Source organism: Pseudoliparis swirei, chromosome 18, assembly GCF_029220125.1.
Source record: "Pseudoliparis swirei isolate HS2019 ecotype Mariana Trench chromosome 18, NWPU_hadal_v1, whole genome shotgun sequence".
Classification (NCBI taxonomy): Eukaryota; Metazoa; Chordata; class Actinopteri; order Perciformes; family Liparidae; genus Pseudoliparis; species Pseudoliparis swirei.
Window position 1 is genome coordinate 19,685,341 of NC_079405.1, and position 24,574 is coordinate 19,709,914.

Sequence of the window (24,574 nt, forward strand, 5' to 3'; positions counted from 1 at the left end):
AATGCGAACTTTATGGTATAGATTAGGCTACGGACAGATGCGCATTTTATAACAAGTGTAATAGTTGATTTGACCCGTATGGGGCTAACTCTGTTAAGGTGGTGATAGTGTACGAGTTTTAATTAATGTATTGTCACCTAAAGAAAGAAAATAAAGGAGAGTCACTAGCAGTAAGTCTTCACGCCAATTCATATGATCCGTTACAACGCTTATTGCTGTCAGAATACGCAGGCGAAACAACATATAACATAATAATAAATAAGACTAGAGGATGCTTTTTACAATTCATAACAGCATTGTAGAAAACAGAGACAACAATCGGCAAAGATACGTTGATCAGAGACGTATTTGTAATTATAATACGTCAAATACAAACATAATCTGGAGAGAAATACGTTTCAGTCAAACGTAATTTGGAGAGAAATACGTTTCAGTCAAACGTAACTGCAAATTGTATTTTAGGTCTGGGGGAACGTAATTTTTGTGATACAGGGTTGCTTCACAGCGCCTTGTCCAACCTTTTTACAACGAATCCAGACTTCAATGAGCTCCATGGAGATATTGCTGTGTCTAACATACACCAACATAATTAGAGAAAACCTTAAAGTCAAACATTGAAAAAACACTGTTCACAATTTGTGCTATGATTTGCTAGAGGTTTAGACCTGCAGCTGCTGAGCTGCACCATTCCAAAGAGATCACAAAAAGTGCTTTTTCTTTTTGTTTCTTGATTTTTTCTGTGTGACATCTTCATTTACTCTTAACCAGTAACATATATACTGATATCTACACATCTGGCTGAATCTCACAAGTGTTGTCTTATAACACCAACGTTATCCAAATAGCTCTTGTGGTTGCAAAGATAAACTTGTGTTCGAATGGGTATGCAATTTTTAACAATTTTCACAAAGAAGCGGCTCAGTTGTAAATATTCTAAATATAGCCTACTGTGTCTAAAATACGTTTTGCTGCTGTACATTACTTTTCTGTTTGAAAAGGTTGAGCGTCATCAACTGAAGACAATGCACTGACTGTAGAGGTACCTCATACAACCTCACTTTAAAACACCTGAACGATCCTTTACCGGCAGATTATCTTGTTTGTTCCCACGCTGTGCCAGCTGTGAGAATGTTTAGATGAAACAGTATGTTATCATTGTAGCTGCTGGCTAGTGAGCTAGCTAACCATGTTGTAATGCTAACTGGTTAAAATCCTATTTTATTGAGATTACTTGTGTAGACTAATTGAATTTCTGTAGCATATGGATAAAACATATATGTTTAAACACCACCCAGACCAGCTCATGAAGAACCTTGTGCGTGAGTTGATCCTGGTCCAGCTATCAGCCTGTATTAGAGCGGCTTTAATCTGAGTAGACTGACTAGCTAAAAGAACCAACATTAATTAATAGCCAAAATTCCAAAGCCAGCCTCCAGAGTTAAATTATCCTTATATGACTAGAGGATCATCTGATCATTGTAATGGATATATGTTGTAAAACAGTGACTCAGAGTCAGAGACAAGCCTTGTCTGCAGCAGGGCACACCTGTATATAAAACATGTCATCAACCAACACATCATGATGTAAGAGAGGGAGGGATTCAAAAACATCAAAATGATTACAGTCACATGGAGAATTTTAGCATGATTTCAAGAAAAGGCCAAGGCAGATCCAGGGAGTAAATATTATACAGTGTATGATAGTGCAAAGAAAGAAAGGAAGAACTGAGCTGTAGCGAAGGACAGCCTTATCCCTCCCCCCCACAGGAAAAGTGGGTGGAACCTAAAAGTTGATAAATTACAGCACCTGTGAGCAGGAAAAGGAGGGAGAACCAACAAACATTTGGGGAAAAACCAACATGGTGACCAGAGCGAGGAGCGAGAGTGGGTGAAACTGGAAAAGCAAGACTTGAGAAGCAGATGATCCAAGTAGCCGGCTGTCAGGAGCCCCTCCAGACCAGATCCTGCTCGGATGCCCGAGAATCTCCTTCCCTCCAGAAATGCTCTACAGATAAGTCCGGTACACCCTCCTCTCCAGGCCCGACCTCTCTGTTTCTACTAGTGATGGTGAGATGAAGCCTCATGAGGCATCGAACCACTTCAGCCAATTGGTTCGAGAAAGGGTTTATTTCTCGAAGCTTCATGTGCTCACGAAACCACCTACTGGCCAAGTGTATAATCACAGGCAGCTGTATCTGAACCACATAATGTGATGCATTTAATTTTTGTGTCTGTTATGGCTGTTGGGAATGACTATGAATTCCAAAAATGTATGACCAAATCATTTCTGTACATAAATTATCACATAATAAAATATTTTTTGAATGTATTCTGTGTGTGTAAATGTTCCCAAAATGGTAGTATCATATGATGTGGCAGGTTGTGTAATAATGTTATTATGTCCCTTTAGGAAAATGGCATGGGCTTAAGCAGGCAGAGGACAGTGAAAGTGTGTGTGTAACTAGGAAGAGGGGACTGAATATGCTTGTGTAACTTGGACAGTGATGTACAGGACAAGGGACATTTTATTCATTTTTATTCAGAAATAACAGTTTCTCAACAGTTCCATCTTATCACCTATCCTTCTCTCCTCACTCTCCTAACTCTCCAAACTATCTCTCTCTAAACTCTCCAAACTCTCAACCAACAACCCACATTTTGAATGGAGCCTGAGGGGTTTATATTGCTGTCAAACCTCCCGGCAATATCTGAACCACTTCCCGAAGCAGTCACGTGGTACAGCCGGGCAGCGAGGCTTCGGACGTCATCATTTTTGGCTCCTCCCCTAAATGAAGCAAGCCTCGATACGCGCTTCGAGGAAACGCCCCCTCCATTACTCGACACACGCTTCGAAGCGTCGGCACATCTCGTAACAACACTAGTTTCTACCAACAATCCCACACACACACAAACACTCTCTCACGCACGCACACACAACACACCTTCCCCATCTTCTGAGCTGGACTCTACAGGACATTTCCACCCTCCTGCCATTGCACACATCCCACTGCCCCACACACTTATTTCATTGTGGTTTTGGAAATGATATGTTATTTAATTAACGTGATAAGAGAAATATTTCAGTTATCTGCAGACTCCTTTTGAGTCTGGTTTTCCGTTAAAGGACAATGTTCGTTTCTTTTGACCCGAAGAACTATATAAAACTTGAAAGACACTGAATGAACTGTATTCCGGGTTGTGGTTTTTGTGTTTTGCTTTGTGTCCTGCGTGTTTTTTGAAGTGAAGGAACGGGCTAGCCAGCTGGGCCCTTATTGTTGAGTTAGTAAACTTAAAATACTGGGTAAATGAGATCCTACGCTACAGAGCACAGGATCCTACATGCGTTATGCCTCATGCCAAGTGTTGCCTGTTGCCATGGCAACCATTTTGAGAAATTGGCAACTAATTATTGGCCCATGTTTGCCATCAGTGGTAACCATCTTAAAATATAAATAGCATAGCAAAACATGCATTTCAAAATACATGTTTTTATATTGTTGCACTTGAACAAATGAAGCTAATTAAGTTGAAAATGAAAAAGAAACAGATTATTGTCTTCAAGGTAAAGTATCTCGCCATCTTTGAGCAGGACAACAACAAGTTAACATCTCAGATTTTCGTTATCACGCTGATGTATAACAATATTGAAAATTAATTCACAGTCTTTAACTGTGTTGGCCAAATCACAATGGAAAACAGCAGCCTACCCAAAGTCATTCGTGGCATGTGATAAAAGATAGAAAATAAATAAATGTTTAACTGCTGACACAATCATATGCCTAATGGGATTATTGTTTTGGTTGTGTTCTTCACAATATTGAGTATTTTAATTTTATCACATGATCTCTGCATGGACAAAACTCCAGTTTTGTTCTCAGAGTTCTTATTGAGAAAACTGTGTACCAGTTGTTGGTAAATTATACGTAACTCTTTTCACACACACACACACACACACAGTCCTGGCACCGCAGGTGCCGGGGGTGTGTTGGGGTATATAATCCTGTTGTGGAGCAAAACTCAGGTCACACGGTCTTAACCCTGCTGAAATTGGCTATCTAGTTGACGTTTGTGCGCTGGTATGAGGTAAACTGTTGCTCTGCTGCATTCAGGTCGTCTGGGAAAGTAGTACATATGACTATCCTAACAAAAACAAGTTGATCTTACTTGTTCGTGCAGTCTTTACTCTAAATGATGTTGTGTAGCACACGGCCCTCCCTTAATAAACAATATGTGGGACCAACATGCAGTGTTTAAGTTATATTTACAGATGCAGGACAGTGGGTTTATATTGTATCACTACAGCATGAGTATTCTTGTTTTCACACACTTTCTTTTCACATATTTTTAAAACGATGTGAAATAATTTTCTTATATGAAACTCAAAATATCTTTAATGTCTTTAGAAATGTACTAAATCTTGCCCCTTATTTCCTAACATGGGGCAGTGAACAGGAAGGTGTGTTCTTTTTTAGGACAGAGTGAGATGTCTGTAACAGAGAATCTGAAACCAACAGGCACTGGAGTTCGGCTTTGATTTCTTGGTCAATACTGTGACTTCCTCTCAGTTGGAACCTCAGCGTGGCTCTGTCAACTTTGTCCCATCTAACATGAATGCATCATGACACCAGCTGTCTCACTCCAGGAAGTGGTTTGGGATTAAAATGGGCGTGTGTTGTGTGTGTGTCGGTGTCACACAGAAGGAACAACCCCCTCCGTGCCTTGTTAGGAAAACCGTCCTCCCTCCCTCTGTCCTCCTTCTTTCTGTCTCCTCTGTCCCTTGTGCACTCGCTCTCAGTTCATGTCAGCAACAGCATGCGGCAGCCTCCATCCTCTGCATGTTCACCAGGATGAACACTTTCTGCTCTCTGCTCTGTATCAAATACAGGTAGGGAGGTTCTGGACACACACACACACACACAAACACGCACACACATAGATGAAGTGGGCGTTGTTGTCATTAGAAATTGTAGTCTTAGATAAGGACACTGACAAGTTGCTGGCACACACTAACAGTATGTTTAGTTTAATTTAGTTGTTAACACAAGGCATGTGGCAGTCCTTCATTTTAACACCAAGTAATAAAAATGGAGTGTAGCTCAGCTGGTGTGTTTCTATTTCAAATGTGCGGGGGGGGGGGAAAGACAGATTATTCTATGCTTCAAATAACTGGTGTCAAGAAGGCACAGGCTGATTTATCTTATCTGAAGGAGCATCAATAATGTTTCTATATCGCTGGCAAATATTTCTAGAAGATTTTTTTGCACTCTTGATTTGGTATGTAGCGGTGGCCAGAGGTATTAAGTTGTCCATTCTCATGTGAGTAAATTTCATAATTGGCACAAACACCACCTGGACTCAAGGTTAACCTGATTAAAATGTGATGGTAAAAAGTCCCTTTGACCCACTAAACACGTCTTTGGCCATAAGTCAAGAATCAATTAACTAATTAGAACAATTTCACACAATTGTCTCATAGAATTTTTTTTTTAATTGATGACATTTCGGACAGATTGTGGATGTAAATTTCAACATTGGCAGACAACTGCGAGGTGGTAGTTTGTCTTTGTTCTGTATCTTTTTGATGGCTTTACAGTAAAATATATATATGAAAATATGGTTACCTTCAGCCCTCATCCAACAAGATTTCACGTTTAAAAGACAAACCAACAAGGTTGGTGTAAGGCAGTGATTCTCAACCTTTTTTCAGTGATGTACCCCCTGTGAAATATTTTTGTTGACCAATTACCCCCTAACTAGCCATTTTTGATTAAATACACAGCGCTGTGCCATCAGTGTCTGATTTAATATAGAATATATACAATTCTGTTTATGAACTTACACTTATATTCTATTTTGAAATAATTTTTTGTCGCACCTTTTCTTTCATAACCAAGAGAGAAGCATATATTTCACTACCAATTGAAAATCATTCATCTTAGAATAATCTTGCTACGTTTTGAGAGCATGGAAAAAAACACCCAGAAATTGTCGTTGTCATATATTAATTGCAATGGATGTAATTCTGAGTCTTTGCAACTTCAACTTCACACAGCTAATCCCAGCCTTGAACAGAGGATCTGACGCAGGCAGTTATTCACACAAGATGTTTTGTGGCTGCCCTGAAGTGAGTTGCACTCTGATACTTAGATGACTGTCCTTGCTCCAAGACAGACTTGCATACCGAAAAAGTACACTGTGATACGTTTGCTCAAACAATCTCTTTACCAGTCTTTCAGACTGTGTTTCTCGAAATATGTTCAGTGTATCTGATCAGCTGATGAATGCTAAACTTACTAAAGTAGACTGAACCAACAATATAAACAATGACTGGCTATATATTTTGTTAACACAAACATATCTTAGACTTCATTTTGTGTGACTTTAAGTTTTCTGAAAGCAGCCTGACAGCTGGATGTAAATGTAGCTAGTCCACCTTCTTGAGTGTTTTCTGAGCGAGAAGACACGTGATACCGCTCTTACTTCTTCCTGCTGTATTTAAACTCCATGCCTGATGCAGATCTCAGTTTCAAAGCAGTGTCTGATATCACCATCACATATGTGAATTGTCAAAGTCACCGTGACAAACTAAAAACACGACAGAAGACCTTCTGATGTGTCTGCTCCTGAAAGCGTCCATGTACAGCTGCTACTTCAAACTGTGTGACTTCAGACACACTTACAGCGAGGCATATTGTGTGTGTGTGTGTGTGGGTGCGTGTGCGTGCGTGGAGTTCAAAGTCCATTCCTTCCATTTCCATATACATTTAGCGGAGAACGTCTGCCGTAATCAAATATATAGTCGGTGTCTTTCTCTCTCCACACACTCTAATAGATGAACTGTATAAGGAGCAGGTGAAAACATGTTGCTAGGCTCCGGCCAAGGCCGAGCCTGAACCTGCTGCTACTCCTAAGGCATTGTTAATCTCTCTCTATTTCGGTCAGGCGCTGTTTCCAGACTGCCCACTTCTATGTGGAAGACAGCAATTCACCCAAGGTGGTACCCAATGAGACGATCCCTGTCATCCCCATTCCAGGTAACAACCACCCACAGCCCTTCTCACATTTATGATCTGATTTGGATCGATTTTATTTATGGATGATCAGACAAAGAAAGCAAAAATATCCAAAGGATAATAAATTGAAAACACTTACTTCCAACATGGTATCAAGATGTTAGAAGACAATTATTATAACACATAAATTATGCATGAAGTCTAAACTAAAAACAAAAATGTGAAACGAGTCATTTTGTGGGAGTTGTGATGCTCAAAACGATGTATCCACCGTCTAGCAGCCACAACCGTGGGCTACGGAGGAGCCGATAACGTCAGATAGAGTTTAACTTACTTGGTTGTGATTGGATCCTGTAAGGCCATGATTTCATTAGACCTGCCTATTAAAATTCTGAACACAAACAATTTTAAAAACAGTTTAATATACTATTTCTACAATTCAGTACTAATTAGTTCAACGTATTTTCACATTTCATGTGTGGAGAAACAAATCACAGGTTTGGCTTTTCCCCAAATTTAAACATTACCAACATTTCCTAAAAGAAACCACACTATGTCCACACTATGATTCTCATGTTGCCCTGTAACTAACAACAATTGTAACAGATGGTGGCCATCTCTGAGAGCCGACCATATGCTCGGCAATAAAACTTTTCTTGTTGGCCTTTTGCCAATACAGCTGGAGGATCCTTACTTGACGAATGAACCATCCCCTTTAAAAGCAACATTGAACAAATGACCACCATTGTGTGAGGTTAAACAGTCTTATCTGACAAGTTCATATACCTGGGAACCAGCAAGTGATTACTTGATTCAGAATTTTGCAAATTACAAAAAAAACATCTAAACGGGTGCATCCAGAATATGTTAGACACCTTGGAAAACAGATTGTTAGCAATAAGATATGTGGATTACCAGCTCAGTCTTTAAAGTATTGGTGCCTTAAGAAAAAAGAAAAAAGATCTATAGCTACAGCACAAACCTGTGCTGTGTCGGTAAACGTGTTTAAGAGGTGCTGTGCCCAGTCCAGCAATTCCAAAGAATACAAACACATTCTTTAAGGCATGAAAGATGCTCCAGCTCTCGTCCTCGGGTCCAAGATTTGGATCCAAACCCATCAAATCAATTAAAGGCTTGTGTGGCCTCTTTTCAATGGACCTCGGCTAAGTCCAAATGCCTCCATTGAAACCAGGGCCAGTGTGCCCAGCATGGCAGAGACCAGAACTGATCAAAAGGGGATCTGCCATTGAGCCGATGTCCTGTCTCCCAGCAGGAATACAAGGCTCTCTGAGCTCTTGTTCTGGAGCCACCCTTTCACTGTGGTTTCAGATCGGGTTTTTTGCTTTACGGACATGTGGAGGCTGAATATCAGGAAACACTGTGGGCAACAGAGTCCACTGCAGCAGACTGGCTAGTGTATGACCATATGCTCGTTGTGTTAATTGTCTAAATAAGCTCAGACCTAGAGCCTCGCACATCCCATAATCCGCTTTAAGACCTTGTGCTGAATTTAAAACCTGCCAACAGTAGCCACTTTCTACAGAACCTTCCAGACACCATACACAAACACACACAAACACACACACACACACACACAATAAACTGTAAAGTATGTTGCTTATTTGATATTCGTCCTTGAAAAGTCACACGTATAAATAATTTGATAAAACAAAATTATATGGTTAATTAATAATTGAGTTCTAATGATTCACACAAACATGATTCAATCACATTTCAGTGAAATTCCTCTGATTGTACATTATCAAATTGTGTTTTCAGGTGTTGGCCAGTGCTACTGCATATGTGAAAAAAGTAATGAAAGTAAAAACAAACCTTTAGTGTCTGCAGAGGGAGCTGTGTGAAGTCTGATGACAATAATCGAAAATAATTCTGTGCCTTTTGAGACTACAAGTCTGAAAATGAACGCCTGCATGTACTTTCTTGTTCAAGCTTCGCTTAAACATCAACCTGGACGTAAGAATGAACTGATTAGAATTTGGGGGTCAAAGGTAACTGTGACCTCACAAAAAAAGCATGTTGGTGATAACTCAAGAATTCATGCTTCAATGATAAAATTGTCAACACATTTCGGACAGACGTGGATATAAACTGCTACTTGAATGGTTGGCGAAAATATACAACTAGAGGCGATAAATCTGGTAAAGACTGAAAACAAACTATTCCTGTCTTTATTTATTCCTTTTCCTCCTGATTGAAAATCAGTATGTCTTAGTGTTGCATTGTCCAACGAAGAACACCTCTGTTTGGCCAAAAGACTAAAACAACACTTGAGCAATGAAGAAAGGCAAAGGTTTACTTCAGTCAGGCACATCTAACATCTTGTTTGAGAGTTTAATTTACTACTTACTCAATGGTGCAATCCTTTTTCTGCTGAATTATTTGTATTGTTAATATATATTGTTGGGTTTTAATGTTGTAATGTTGTGCTATAAAACACATCATTACCCCTTTAACTGATTGTATTGCACCCAAAGTGAGATAAGATACAGATATGTTGTGAGATACAGATAAATTGTGTGTGACATTCATTATTCTCAAAAAACCACGCATAACGCATATAAAAACTAAGCGTATTTACCATAGAACATAGTATACTTTGAGGAGAGCATTAGGTTTACTGATGATTTGTTTTGGGAGGAAAAGGCGTTTATGTGTGCTACGTTTGATGGTGGTGGTGTTTTACTGCAGTATAATGTTGCAATCTGGAGCAACAGGACAGATATTTTACAGGACCGTACATGCTATGCTGTTAAGGATTGTACTCTACTGTCTGTAAATTATGTCAATGCAATAAAAAGATATTGGATCAGTTCTCCATGTAGTTAATTGCCTCTTCCAGACCCGGAACATTGAGCAGCCTGCTGTGTTAACTGACACACAAATCACTTTGACATATTTGCATGCCTAAATGAGTGTCTCGCAAGACACAAAGTGAGAGCGAGCGAGTGTATGCTCTTGTTAATATTTGATGAAGACTAAACACTAAAAAAGGGGCGCTGTGAGAGAGTTTTTGCTGTTGTTATTACATGTTTTACTGAACAGGCTCCACTCACCAGGGTCAAATTCAGCATTTTATGTTGTCTATTTCAGAAGAACGACTTTTCAGCTGTTTGTATGCAAATGTCCGCTAGCACTCCAGTCCTGTGCTGTCCCACTAAAAGCTCCCACAAGCAACACAACTATAAAAATCTACTTATTCAAGCTCTTTTATGTTGTTAATTGCTTGCTCCTCTCTGGTAAAGCATTGTAATTTAACTGACTGAACTTGCATCATTCTTGGGAGAGATCATTGCAGTGAATGGATTTACTCAAAGCACCACTTAGTACCACAAGTCCTATCAATGTACTACAAGTATATGTTAGCATCTTAAATTTGATTCATTAATGTCTATCTATCGATTTCTCTACAATATCTAGAGTAATTAATGAAGATAACCATAAATACAAATCAAAGCAAATCTTGCCTTCACCTGCTTATCTTCAAAACAACCCTGGATCACAAAAATTACGTTCCCCCAGACCTAAAATACAATTTGCAGTTACGTTTGACTGAAACGTATTTCTCTCCAAATTACGTTTGACTGAAACGTATTTCTCCAGATTACGTTTGTATTTGACGTATTATAATTACAAATACATCTCTGATCAACGTATCTTTGCCGTTTGTTATCTCTCTTTTCTACAATGCTGTTATGAATTGTAAAAAGCGTCCTCTAGTCTTATTTATTATTATGTTATATGTTTCGCCTGCGTATTCTGACAGCAATAAGCGTTGTAACGGATCATATGAATTGGCGTGAAGACTTACTGCTGGTGACTCTCCTTTATTTTCTTTCTTTAGGTGACAATACATTAATTAAAACTCGTACACTATCACCACCTTAACAGAGTTAGCCCCATACGGGTCAAATCAACTATTAAACTTGTTATAAAATGCGCATCTGTCCGTAATCTATACCATAAAGTTCACATTTTAACCTAAAAAAAAGTGCGCTTCCTTTTAACCTTTCAAAATAAAAGTCCGATTTGTCTGTTAAGCGGAAGTAGTATAAAACGTCTATATTTATTCAAACAATACAATATAAAAGGCATACATCAAAATCAATAAGGAAAATGCTAAACAGTCAAACAACTCAAAACAATAAACCCTTCATGGGGTTATTTACAGGCGTGTTTAATTCTCATCAAACAAAAGAGCAGGTACTCGGAAAAATCTGGGAAATAATTTGGGAATTGTTCATAAAACATGATTTACCCTTCAACTTCCACTGATATGCATGCAAACTAATACATCGTTTCACACACACACACACACACTGACAGAAACACATAGACACTCACATACGTACACACACAGGCAGAGACACACACATACTCACACACACAGACACACACTCTCATACGCACACACTCTTACACACGCACACACACACAGACAGACACACACACACACACAGAATGACAGACACACACCCACACAGACACACACTCAGACACACACTCAGACACACACATACATACACTCACATACATACAAACACAGGCAGAATCTCACACACACGCACACACACACACACACAAATACACATGCACACACACGCATACTCTGCAGACTGACCCTTGACCTCCCAATTGTCTCTCAGATATAACCCTACTGCTTTATATTTAATATATTATATTTACCTAAATATAATACTTTGAGGTCATGGGGGGAATCCCCTCCAAAACTTTCACAAGAGAAAATTGTCACCGTGCCAATAACCCTTGTACGATCCTTAAAACCAGTCTTTTAGTTAATTTTTCATACTTTCAATCAACTTAAAGATCTGGATTCTTTTCAGATTCAAAGAGGGGCATCTGAATATGAATACCCTAGAGTTTTGGACCGATAGCTCTGAGTTAAGGGCCCCAAAAACAGGTCCAAAGGGTCAAATTGGGCTTTATTCTCTTAAATTTGCATATTTTTTGACAAGTGCAAAAATGGCCATAATCTCCTAAATATTAGTCCTGGAAATCCCAAATTGAACACAGACACTCAGGACAGGGCCTACAATGAGGTGATGGGGTGAAATTTCCTCCGAAACACCCACAATAGTTAATTGGCTGTCTGAAATCCAGGACATGAAGAGGGTGTGTGGTTTAACAAATCTGAGACCCTGTTGTGAGTTTAGGCTGATTTTAGCTTTTTTTTCTTCTAAACGTGTCAGAGCTTAGCTTTCTTTTGCAGGTTGTAGCCCCTCCCAAATGGGGCCCAATCATGTAGGCTGGCCACATATAGCATTTAGCATCCCTGATTGGGAAGGGTTTAAAAACCCGGAAAAAAACAAATTCCTTCCTTCAAAGGTTAACAACTCCTCAAATGTTTGTAATATATGAACAATTTCAATTGCATTCTACCCCATTTGGGAGTGGATACAGCCTGGAAAAGAAAGCTAAGCTCTGACATGTTTACCAAATTTGACCCTTTGGACCTGTTTTTGGGGCCCTTAACTCAGAGCTATCGGTCCAAAACTCTAGGGTATTCATATTCAGATGCCCCTCTTTGAATCTGAAAAGAATCCAGATCTTTAAGTTGATTGAAAGTATGAAAAATGTACTAAAAGACTGGTTTTAAGGATCGTACAAGGGTTATTGGCACGGTGACAATTTTCTTTTGTGACGGTTTTGGAGGGGATTCCCCTCATAACCTCAAAGTCTTATATTTAGGTAGATATAATATATTTAATAAAAAGCAGTAGGGTTATATCTGAGAGACAATTGGGAGGTCAAGGGTCAGTCTGCAGAGTATGCGTGTGTGTGCATGTGTATATGTGTGTGTGTGGGTGTGTGTGAGTGTGTGTCTCTGCCTGTGTGTGTATGTATGTGAGTGTCTGTATGTGTGTCTGAGTGTGTGTCTGTGTGTGTGTGTGTGTGTGTCTGTCATTCTGTGTGTGTGTGAGTGTGTGTCTGTCTGTGTGTGTGCGTGTGTAAGAGTGTGTGCGTGTGTAAGAGTGTGTGCGTATGAGAGTGTGTGTCTGTGTGTGTGAGTATGTGTTTGTCTCTGCCTGTGTGTGTGTGTGTGTGTGTGTACGTATGTGAGTGTCTGTGTTTCTGTCAGTGTGTGTGTGTGTGTGTGTGTGTGTGTGTGTGTGTGTGTGTGTGTGTGTGTGTGTGTGTGTGTGTGTGTGTGTGTGAAACGATGTATTAGTTTGCATGCATATCAGTGGAAGTTGAAGGGTAAATCATGTTTTATTAACAATTCCCAAATTATTTCCCCGATTTTTCCGGGTACCTGCTCTTTTTGTTTGATGAGAATTAAACATGCCTGTAAATAACCCCATGAAGGGTTTATTGTTTTGAGTTGTTTGACTGTTTAGCATTTTCCTTATTGATTTTGATGTATGCCTTTTATATTGTATTGTTTGAATAAATATAGACGTTTTATCCTACTTCCGCTTAACAGATAAATCAGACTTTTATTTTGAAAGGTTAAAAGGAAGCGCACTTTTTTTAGGTTAAAATGCAAACTTTATGGTATAGATTACGGACAGATGCGCATTTTATAACACGTTTAATAGTTGATTTGACCTGTATGGGACTAACTCTGTTAAGGTGGTGATAGTGTACGAGTTTTAATTAATGTATTGTCACCTAAAGAAAGAAAATAAAGGAGCGTCACCAGCAGTAAGTCTTCACGCCAATTCATATGATCCGTTACAACGCTTATTGCTGTCAGAATACGCAGGCGAAACAACATATAACATAAAAATAAATAAGACTAGAGGACGCTTTTTACAATTCATAACAGCATTGTAGAAAAGAGAGACAACAAACGGCAAAGATACGTTGATCAGAGACGTATTTGTAATTATAATACGTCAAATACAAACGTAATCTGGAGAGAAATACATTTCAGTCAAACGTAATTTGGAGAGAAATACGTTTCAGTCAAACGTAACTGCAAATTGTATTTTAGGTCTGGGGGAACGAAATTTGTGTGATACAGGGTTGTTTCAAAACATGTTGGCATCAGCATGTGTCTTTTCGGGGCAAGGAATTTGTTAAAATTTCACATAATTTTGACTATATATAGATTAATCACACATGGAAGGAACACAGGACTTTGCTGTTCCTCTCCTGTTCCTGTCAATGTTTGCTAACACCAAATGTATGTAACTTATTGTAACCCAAGACACACAAGTTGAGAGTAAAATGTGATGTCTTAAAACCTATGCTCATATTGGCTTCTAAAACAAAACAGACGGATACACAAACAGCCAGCGTGGTGAAATTGGTTTCTCAACTTCTGTGTTAAAGGTCAAGAATGGACATTTGAGCGAGAAAATGTTGTGATACAATGGAGACCTCCAAAGCAGCTGCTAAATGAACCTTCAACTATGCTGTCATTCGTCTTTGCTTTTGATTATCAAACTGGAAAAATATGCCATTGTTCTGGAAATTTCTACGAAACCACTAATTTTCATTTTTTTTGTTTCAACTGGAGGTGAGAAATAGGCCATGCAGTTGCTGGTATTTGTAACACTTCAACCGTGTAAATACTTTGCTTATAAGATTTATGTTTTTAAAGAGGTGATTCAAATGCTCGCCAGGCTTGTGATGGGGAGTCAGTTTTGACCTGCAGTGAAAACTGAGCCTGTGAGTTATAGTAGTAGTCTGGCTTTGCGAGGGGTCACTTATAGGGTTCTGTGAAGGGTGTATTGATTTGAGAAAACAATGACAACGATCTGGCACAGCCTTAATCACAAGGCAAGTAATACTTTACCTTTATCTATCAAAACTGCCACGGTTTCTGTGTTGTCTTGTCAAATTTAGAACTTGTTCAGAGTCGGCAGATGCGTGGGGGGGGGGGGGGTTGTGCCTTGCTCCAGGGCAAGTTTCTGCTCCTGTGGAGCCAATTTAACACTGGCCTTGTCTCTTCTTTGCAGATGACATGGAGGCTATTCCAGTCAAGCAGTTAATCAAACACATCTCCGAACTCTACTCAAATAACCAACATGGATTCTCTGAGGAATTTGAGGTAAGCACTAAAGTCCATAACACGACATTTTTGAAACACAACTGCATATGAACACACAATCTTTCAGATCCTGCGTGCCAGGCTATGATAAACATATGAAAGAATGTACACGAACAGGTTACCACCACAGATCCTGTCATAATCTACTGGGTCGGAGAAGAAGTAGCTATTATCTTCTAAAACTATCAGTAGCTGCAACCTTCGTTCATGTGCAAAAATGATGTGCATCATTTCAAGAATCTACACTTGCTCTGGTAAAATTCTTGTCAAATGTTTTCTTCCCTCATCTAAACAGTCCCTTTTAACTTGATTAAAGGCACACTGGAGAGAAAAACACTGGATGAACTTGTCATGTTACTGAACTACTCCACTAAGTCAGTTTTTTGTTTGTTTGTTTGAAGTCTGTCACTTTTGTCTTTTTAACCCTTGTGTTGCCTTAGGGTCATTTTGACCCGAATCAATGTTTCACCCTCCTGTTACCTTTACATTTACTAACATATTTTACCCTTTGGGTTCAATTTGACGCCAGCAATTAAAACCTCCAGAAAATTATTAGAATTAATATTGTTTTCCAAGTTTAAGTGTGAGGTACTTTATGTTTGTTTGTTGACTCCCGAAAGAACACCGACATTAAACATTGAATGGGGTCAAATTAATCCTAAAGCGGGGGGAGGGTGTAATATTGATTCGGGTCAAAATGACCCTAAGGCAACACAAGGGTTAATGTGACATTTCTAATGGTGGTCTTTTTGCTGTGTAAATCTCTAACTTGGGCTTTTATGTATGAGGCTTTAATGCATCCAACTTGGCCAGGACGGTAATCCCAATGAGACTATTGAAAAAAAAGAATCGTATTCCCATTGTATTTCTAGAGTTCTGACTATAGAGTAGTATTCATAGTAGAACAGAGCACAAACCACATCCAAATAAATCAGTAAATATGTATTCAGAAGAACAGACGTATTGGCCCCTATGTATGTAATCGTGAAGGGGAAAAACATATTGGCTCTCTGCTGTCAACACACACTTCCACACCAAATACATATTGAAAGCAGCGATCATAAGAGATGATAAAGAAAACAAAAAGGAAGTCTCAGTGATGGGCAATTTAGTTTAGTTATAACCCTTACATGCTTCATCACACTAGCCAAAGCTTCCTCTGCAATTGTGCTCTGTGAAAATATCATCCCCTTTCTTTTTCTTTTCTTTTTTTCTTGCTTTTCCTGCAGTCTGTGTGCATTCCTAGTCCATGCTGTTGTCAGAAATAGAAAAGTGGATGGACTGAGCATGACCCCCTGAAAGAGTAACTTAATAGTTACACCGCTAACGTGTGCCTTCCCCCTCACCCCAAAGCTCCGGTTTAGGAAGTGCTCTCGGAAGGGAGCCCTTTCTCGAATGAAATCATCCTCCTCCGACATTCTCACCATCTCTTCTGTAACAATTTCTCCTCTTTTGACGGAGGGCATCAATCATCACTGTTTACTCTAAACAACATTGAAATGCTATTATAGTCACCAAGCCAAATAAACTAAATAGGTAAATGCTCTGTAAATTGAAAGAAATACTTTAAACATGCTGGATATATAGAGTATCCATCCAATAGTTATCATGGATGAAGATAGGCAACAAATGAAAGGAAAAACCTGAATGAAATAGTGATCTGGTCACCTCAGTCCCCATGTTACACTGTCTGTGCACAGGATTAAATTCAATTCAGTTCATTTTATATCGCCCAATATCACAAATTACGAATTTGCCTCAGAGTGCTTTACAATCTGTACATCCAGTTAGCAGCATGACTCGCAGGTTATCATTCTGTCACTACAGCATTAAAACAAGAATCACATTTAGAAGAGTCCCCAGAACGCAGTCCGACTTGTCTACTACGCCTTATTTCTGAGATTAATTAAAGCGTTTACACGGGTAGCAGGAAAAACCATCATGTCTGTCCTTAGATAGCTACAGAGACAGTGTTTATTTGAGTGCATGCCAATATCAGTGAGTGTGTGTTGCATGGGATTGAGTTTAAGTGTCCGCACATAAGTGTGTATGTGCCAGTCTCTGTGACATCATCACCAGTTGAACTCTGTCTCCTTCCATCATACCTGCAACTTGATCTGCCCACACATGCTCACCATGAAGCTTGCTGCGCCCAAAAATAAATCCCCTTCCCAATTTGTCTGATGAATCAATGTTTAATAGCGCTAAAACAAGCAGCCGGCCTATAAAGCTGCAGATGAAATGAGGCCGAGGAGTCAGAGTCAAATCCAGCGCATGCCCTCCATGTTTTAGGCCATGCTGAGCTTGCAGCCAACAGCTGTTTGCTTGGCAGGAACTGAACATTAAACACTGACATATATTTACTGACTGCTCGGCCAAAAGCTGCTCTCTGCCATTTTTAGGACTGTAAGTAACAACCATAAGGCAGTACAAGCATTTGTGATTAATTCTAATATATGCTATATATAAAAAAGATATAGGGAGTAAACAAGAAAAGATCTCTCTGTTAGGTGGGGCAAGGTTTGGACAGAAAACACAGGATTTATTATTAAAGATCTAGCAGGACAGGGATAAGAACCGGACAGGAACAAAACGAACAGAAACCGAACAAGCAGAAAGACACAGGCTAAATACACTGGGGAAACGAGACACAGGTGGAGACACAGGTGGAAACAATCAGGGCGTGGCTGGGAACAATCAGGACCGAAACAGACAAGCACAGGGAAGGAAGCGCAGGGAAACAGGAAACGAGACAGGGACTTCAAAACAAAACAGGAAACACTCCAAATCATAACACTCCAGGGGGATTCCCGCAATTCATGTTCAGTCTAAATTGGCCAATAACTCGAGCACTAGTCATTTTACTGTAGCTGCTACTCCCTGATATGTTGTACCATGCCCTCAGGTCAAGAAAATAAATGGTTATGCCAAGCGAGGGATGAATCTTATTTAAGCATAATTTATGGAAACACACTTGCTATAGTCAAAAAGAAAGAATGACTGAGGGAAAAAGAGAGAATGAGGGGTTGAAGCGGTTGAAATCAGCAAGAACAGGTAGAACTAGGAGAGCAGCTTTTGTGCAAAGTTGTAGACAGTTATGACTGCAGCGAGTGGTGCACATGACACACCCAAAAAATGCAGCATTCATCCATTGTCAAAAACATTGTGTATAAAGAATAGAGATATCTGCTTTTGCAAGTGAACCCTTCTTTTGTTTACAAGTTCTACTTTACTGTATTCTTATCATCTGCTGTTTCCATCTCTGAAGTTATGGTTAGTGCTGCATTCATACCATGTTAAAACAATTATGAGCAATTGACTGTGAGAAAATAAAGTGCAGGTAGCAGCCCCTGGAGGCTGCAATGTTCACGACACCACAGAGTACAAATGTCTCTATAGTATAGACTATATACTATAGAGGAAAGGTCATGTGGTCATAAAACAGGGATTATGTTCAGTAAATGTAACTGCAGTCCGGTATCAATTTGAGGTATTTTCTGCACTTAGCCCTTTAGATTTAGGCATTTATTGCATACAAATTTCAAATGTCGATTTGATGGTTACTAAACATAAGGTAAGGGGTCACCAAAAATATTAGGATTTATTCGCTGGGGAAATCCGCAATTCATTTTCTGGAAATGTGACGAGTCATTTTCAAGACGCCATGCCATTCACCTAAGTGTACAGACATACAGAATGACATATGGATCTCTGTGTGTGTGTGTTCTACCCCAGGAGGTTCAACGGTGCACTGCCGATATGAAGATCACATCAGAGCACTCCAACCACCCTGACAACAAGCACAAGAACAGATACATCAACATAGTGGCCTGTGAGTACACTCTCCATAGAACACCATAATACATACTCTGTTCCTGTGGACATCCCCCCACTCTCCCTACCATGGACCCATGTTTAGGCTTGACAGAGGATTTTTAAGGGAAGATAGCAGGTCAACATTAGAAGACACACAGTTGTGAACCTCATCTGAAAACTGGAAACCTGAAGAATAATCTGAGATGCAGCTCAGTTTGTCATGTTTTTCTCGTCATAAATCTTGAATAAACATTTTGTTTATACACCTATTCAAATGTTGAAATTGATGCGGGGACAGACATTATGATGGAAGAATATGATGCCGTTCCCATACTCTATCATGTCTTATAAGTTGATACCATTTGTTAAACAGATCTAGTGGTAAATATAACCATAATTTACCACTTGAGAATTAATGAAAATAGCCGAGAAGAACAATTCATATTGATTAAGGCTGATTGTGGTGTTACATTGTGTTTCTACTTCAAATCAGACACCTTTCACCATAGTTACCTATAAGGGAATACAAGGAATCACCCAAAGGTGTACTTCTTCTGATGAGCATTAATGTACTTAGTAAATATCATGGTACTGAGCTATGCTGGATCCTGAGTGCAAGTGTACATTTTGGTATGACGGTGGTTCTACAGGAAAAACAGCTGGATCCCCCTGATCAGTTTGGTTCCTTGCCTAGAAATAAGAATATCTCAAGCAAATTGGCCTTCTTGTCCTCAGTTAGTTTATTGATGATTTTTATAAATGGTGGTATGAAAGCAAAGGTCATACAAAAAGTGGATAAAGATTCCCCGGCAAGAATGACCTTCCAGAGTTAATGTCTTGTCCCCATTATATGTTAAGATATGTAATAGTGGAAGCTTTGTCTAGATAGTGGTACTAGAGGAAAGGTCATTGTGACATTAAAATCATTAGCGGACCTCACATATTCATTTCCCTGAGCGAGCAGAGTTTATAACACAATCGTTTGGTCCAGGTGCTTTGTCCAAAAGATTTATGGTAATTTGTGTTACCTTTAGAGCAACAACTTTGTATTTTTACAAAACGAAATTTAGTAAAAATCGCACAGCTTTCTCCGAACCAAGGTTTATGTGTTAATGGTTAGCCAGACCAACCAAATGACATGCCTGATTCTTGACTTTACCAATCTTTAATAAATAGTTCACATGTCTCAAACAACCATTGGCTGCGTCTGAAAGCAGCTCAGGCTCGTGTTCAGATGAGTGCATGCTGTTCAGCTGTCTGTAAAAACCCACACAACCCATTTTGACCATTGTTTCAGCCATAAAGGTTAATGTGCTTCCTGGGTGGAAGCTGGTGCCTTGGCGGAGCACCAAGTTGACACCATTACAAGGACGGCACCGTGTTAGGGTTAGAGTTGAGGTTAGCTCTCGTCGTGGTTTCAGTCACACAAACACACTCACTGTATGACTGCTCCGTGTTTCCTCATCAGATGACCACAGCAGGGTGAAGCTTAGGCCAATGCCTTGGAAGGACTCCAAACACACCGACTACATCAATGCCAACTATGTGGACGTGAGTGCTTCCTCTGTTAAATTCTGATCTATGTCTGTGTTTGTATGATAAGGGTCCTCATTTTAGAGATGATGAACGCAAGAATGATTACAAAACAATTACGAATCCAGGGATGTATTTTATATGCCAGCTCATGTTCAGCTGTTGTTCCATGATGTCATTTATAAATAGTAAATGGACCTGTTCTTATAACCCTAACCCTTTTCTAGTCTTCCGACCACTCAAAGCTATAACACTACTTGTCATCATTCACACATTCACACTCATTCATACACTGAAGGCAGTGGCTAAGGAGAGGCCACCTGCCCATCAGGAGTAACTAACATTCACACACACATTAAAACATGTATGCCTCTTGTTGCCAAATGAATAACGTGTCTCTGTTATCCATTAGGGTTATAATAAGCCCAAAGCTTACATCGCAGCCCAGGGACCTCTTAAGTCCACCTTTGAGGACTTTTGGCGGATGGTGTGGGAGCAAAATACCTGCGTCATTGTCATGATCACCAACTTGGTGGAGAAAGGCCGGGTATGTTTTGACACTCACACAATGTTGATTATGCAATGTTTATGGTGAGGTTAAAACAATATTCATAAAACTATTTCATAACAATGTAAACTCCTCCAGTTACACTACTGTTTTCGAATCAGTTACCAAATGTTGTTTTAGGGAATTTGTCACAGCACACATTTAGACTTGTCAAACGCAGTGTAGCGAACAGAATAAAAAAGGAATAAGTTACATTTTTATCCAGATAAGCCAAGGCCCTGGTGTGCAGGTTCACAAAGCCAACAATAATGTTATTAGTTACAGCTATGCCTTTGAAACTGTCTCCTTGGAGCAAAGTCTATGGACCGGTGATAAAGCTGATCGTACAGATTCTAATGCTTCATTCAGCAGTTCAAACTTCATGGTTAGATGCTCCACTTTATGAAAGCTTTGTTTTACTTTTATCTGAATGTCCTCAGAACAATTATAAGATGATTCTTGTACTGCTATGGATCGCTCAATATTAAACTACTCATCATTCCTCTGGAGGTATATAAGGTGGTAAGCAGTTCATTGAAAGTTTAGAAAAGCAGGTGTTGTCACATGCTACTGTGTCTGCTACTACTCAAATCAAATGGGAAAGCTCTCCTACTCTGAAGGGACAGAGGTTCTTACATCTGGTCAACAAATTAATTTAATTTACTTGATATGACTTTGGTTTAGCCCTGGAGGAAATATCTCGCCACAAAACAATACAGCTATTTGAGCTGTTTTGTGGGAAAAGTGATCCATAAAAAAACTAATTTCCTGGTTCAACAAACTAGTAACATTGACACACCTTCCACCCACCACTATTGTGTTGACAGAAATTGGAATTGACTCTTGTGTGTGTGTGTGTGTGTGTGTGTGTGTGTGTGTGTGTGTGTGTGTGTGTGTGTGTGTGTGTGTGTGTGTGTGTGTGTGTGTGTGTGTGTGTGTGTGTGTGTGTGTGTGTGTGTGTGTCTGTGTGTTTACTCTACAGAGAAAGTGTGACCAGTACTGGCCAACAGAGAACAGTGAAGAGTACGGGAACATGGTAGTCACACTGAAAAGCACTAAAGTTCATGCCTGCTACACCGTTCGCCGCTTCATATTACGCAACACTAAAGTCAAAAAGGTGAGAATGAGAGGGAAGAAGTGACACAGTGAGATAAAGATGGTCCCCTTAGTGACGTGTTGGTTGGTTTGTACTATTCCCCATAGATCCTGCTGACCAGACAGAAAAAGATATGCTCATATTTGGTTGATCCTACTCTTCTTTTTTTTCACATTGCATTTCACAATAAAAGCATCGTTCCGTTCCGCCAGTGGAATGCTTTTAATGTTAAGCTTTATTTAGTTTCCTAAATGAAATGATATGTTGTGATATGGTGCTTTCTGATATAATTGCCACAGCAACCATACTTTAAAGAGAAGTTTAAATTGTGCTTTCTGTGTTCCCCTCAGCATGTATTTTTAATTTTTCTCCAACTTAACCAACATTCCTCCTCACTTCCTTCTTTTTTTCCATCAAGCGGGGGAAGGGGAACCCAAAAGCACGTGCCATGGGTGAACGTATTGTGCTACAGTATCATTACACCCAGTGGCCCGACATGGGTGTCCCTGAGTACACCCTGCCCGTCCTCACGTTTGTCCGCAGGTCCTCGGCCTCCCAGATGGCTGACATGGGACCCATGCTTGTCCACTGCAGGTAATGCAATGCTTTCACATTACTGAAGCTTCCCTCACCAGTCTGTTCCCTGAAATTCTGTCATTGTGTAACTGTTGTTCGTCGTGAGTGTGTTCACTTCTGTTTAGTTTGAATAGAAGGTCTTGATGGATTTTATCCTTTCTTTGTATTTGTGAAGAATGCACTTTTCACACTGCCCCAACAAATGCCACAATCTTATTCAAGTAGTTGTGCTTTTAGGCAAATGATTACAAATGAACTACACGCCTATATCTTTGTGCTTTTCTACACATACAGCTGCATATCTAAGCAGCAATACTGAACTTGCTGTCACCATGCATTGCCAGCTTGTATTTAGGGGCATTTTACTGGAAGGCGGGCGCGGAAATTACTGGTAATTGTCCGCTGACTGTGGCCCCGGGGGGAATGAGTACGGAGGTCTCTGCTATCATCTGCACTGTGATTATCAATAATAACTTGTCACGCTGCCTCGCCACTGTGGCTGCAGACACACTGCTCATTACTACCATTTTGTACTGGCTCATAGACACGCAGACATCCTACTGCTCATGATACAAGAAACAGACACACTCATATTTACTCTGATGCCCTGCTGCTTTAAAGCAACAGGAAATTCACAAAGATTCAATAAGTACAGGAGAGGTGTTAATTGGGTCTGTGGCCTTGGTGTAAACTGGTAGAAATATATAAACCACACGTCTGCTGTTCTTTTAGTTATATGCTTACCTTTTCTTAGTTTTAATACACAGTTTTTATCAGAAAAAATAAATTCCCCAAAAAAATGTCAGCATGCAAACGAGGCTATCATGTATGTAAAGGACATGTCAATGATTACTTCCTTATGGTATAATTAATTATACCATAATTATAATTACATTCAGAGACGAATGAAAACACTTTGAAATATAGTAATAGTCTGAAGTTTTTGATATATAGATGTTTCTCTTTTTAGATGACTTCATACATACCCCAAATATTGTGGTTTAAAATATGGATGTCTCTAGACCCTCAAGAAACAACTAATACAAATTGACACAACTTGATACAAATCACCCTACTGCTGCTTCAAGTATGCTGTGGCTAACATTTAATTAAATGCATGTGAAAACACATGTAGAGTATCCATATAAATGCCTATTGTCCACACATGCTGACACTATTTCACTCATCTTTCATCTCTTGTGTGTGTTGCAGTGCTGGAGTGGGTCGGACAGGGACGTACATCGTCGCAGACAGCATGCTGCAGCAAATCAAAGACAAGAGTACAGTTAATGTACTCGGCTTCCTCAAACACATACGCACCCAGCGCAACTACCTAGTCCAGACCGAGGTTTGTATATCTATACAGGGGGCAACTGTGGCTCAGTGGTGAGCAAGGTCGTCCTTCAATCAGAGGATTGTCGGTTCGATTCTCCTGCTCCACTCGCCCATGTCGATGTGTAAGGACACATAACCCAAAAGTTGTTCCCTAATGTGTGTGAATGTTAGTTAGTCCTGATGGGCACATTGCATGGGTGAATGATGTCATGTAGTGGTAAAGCGCTTTGAGTGGTCGGAAGACTAGAAAAGTGCCCATTTACCATTTACAATTACAGGTCCATATCTGTGTCTATGTGTGAGCCAGATGTTTATGAGACTCTTGTTGGGCAAGGTAGCTCTTAAAAAGGGACAAAACCCCCAATCCAGCAATTTCTTTAAGTATTACTGTTGGATTCAGGTTATTATCTATTATCTATTTAAATGCAAAGTGTTTGAATTATACATACTGTGTTATAAATATGCATAGCAACTTTCTACTGGTTGAAACCTGGCAACTGATTGATCTGGGGGCAGGTGACATACATGGAGGGAGCTTTTGTCTGTAACTAACCAACTCCCCCTCCCTGCCCCCTCTTATTTTAATTAGCCTATACATTGATTTTCTAATCAATAGCACG

The 24,574-nt window shown here is 39.7% G+C and overlaps 1 protein-coding gene across 2 annotated transcripts in view; it reads left to right on the plus strand.

Moving 5' to 3' along the window:
* The window catches only part of LOC130207796 (receptor-type tyrosine-protein phosphatase gamma-like), a 473,173-nt gene that overhangs the window by 432,914 nt on the left and 15,685 nt on the right, over positions 1-24,574 (plus strand). Inside the window, exons 14-22 of one of the 2 annotated variants that reach the window (XM_056436504.1) lie at positions 4,796-4,885; positions 6,943-7,034; positions 14,960-15,051; positions 18,787-18,883; positions 20,336-20,418; positions 20,813-20,947; positions 21,930-22,064; positions 22,462-22,637; positions 23,832-23,967. In XM_056436504.1, coding sequence (XP_056292479.1) covers positions 4,796-4,885; positions 6,943-7,034; positions 14,960-15,051; positions 18,787-18,883; positions 20,336-20,418; positions 20,813-20,947; positions 21,930-22,064; positions 22,462-22,637; positions 23,832-23,967 — 1,036 coding nt within the window. The remainder of the gene's footprint in view (positions 1-4,795; positions 4,886-6,942; positions 7,035-14,959; positions 15,052-18,786; positions 18,884-20,335; positions 20,419-20,812; positions 20,948-21,929; positions 22,065-22,461; positions 22,638-23,831; positions 23,968-24,574) is intronic. The other variant, XM_056436503.1, reaches the window with a different exon arrangement.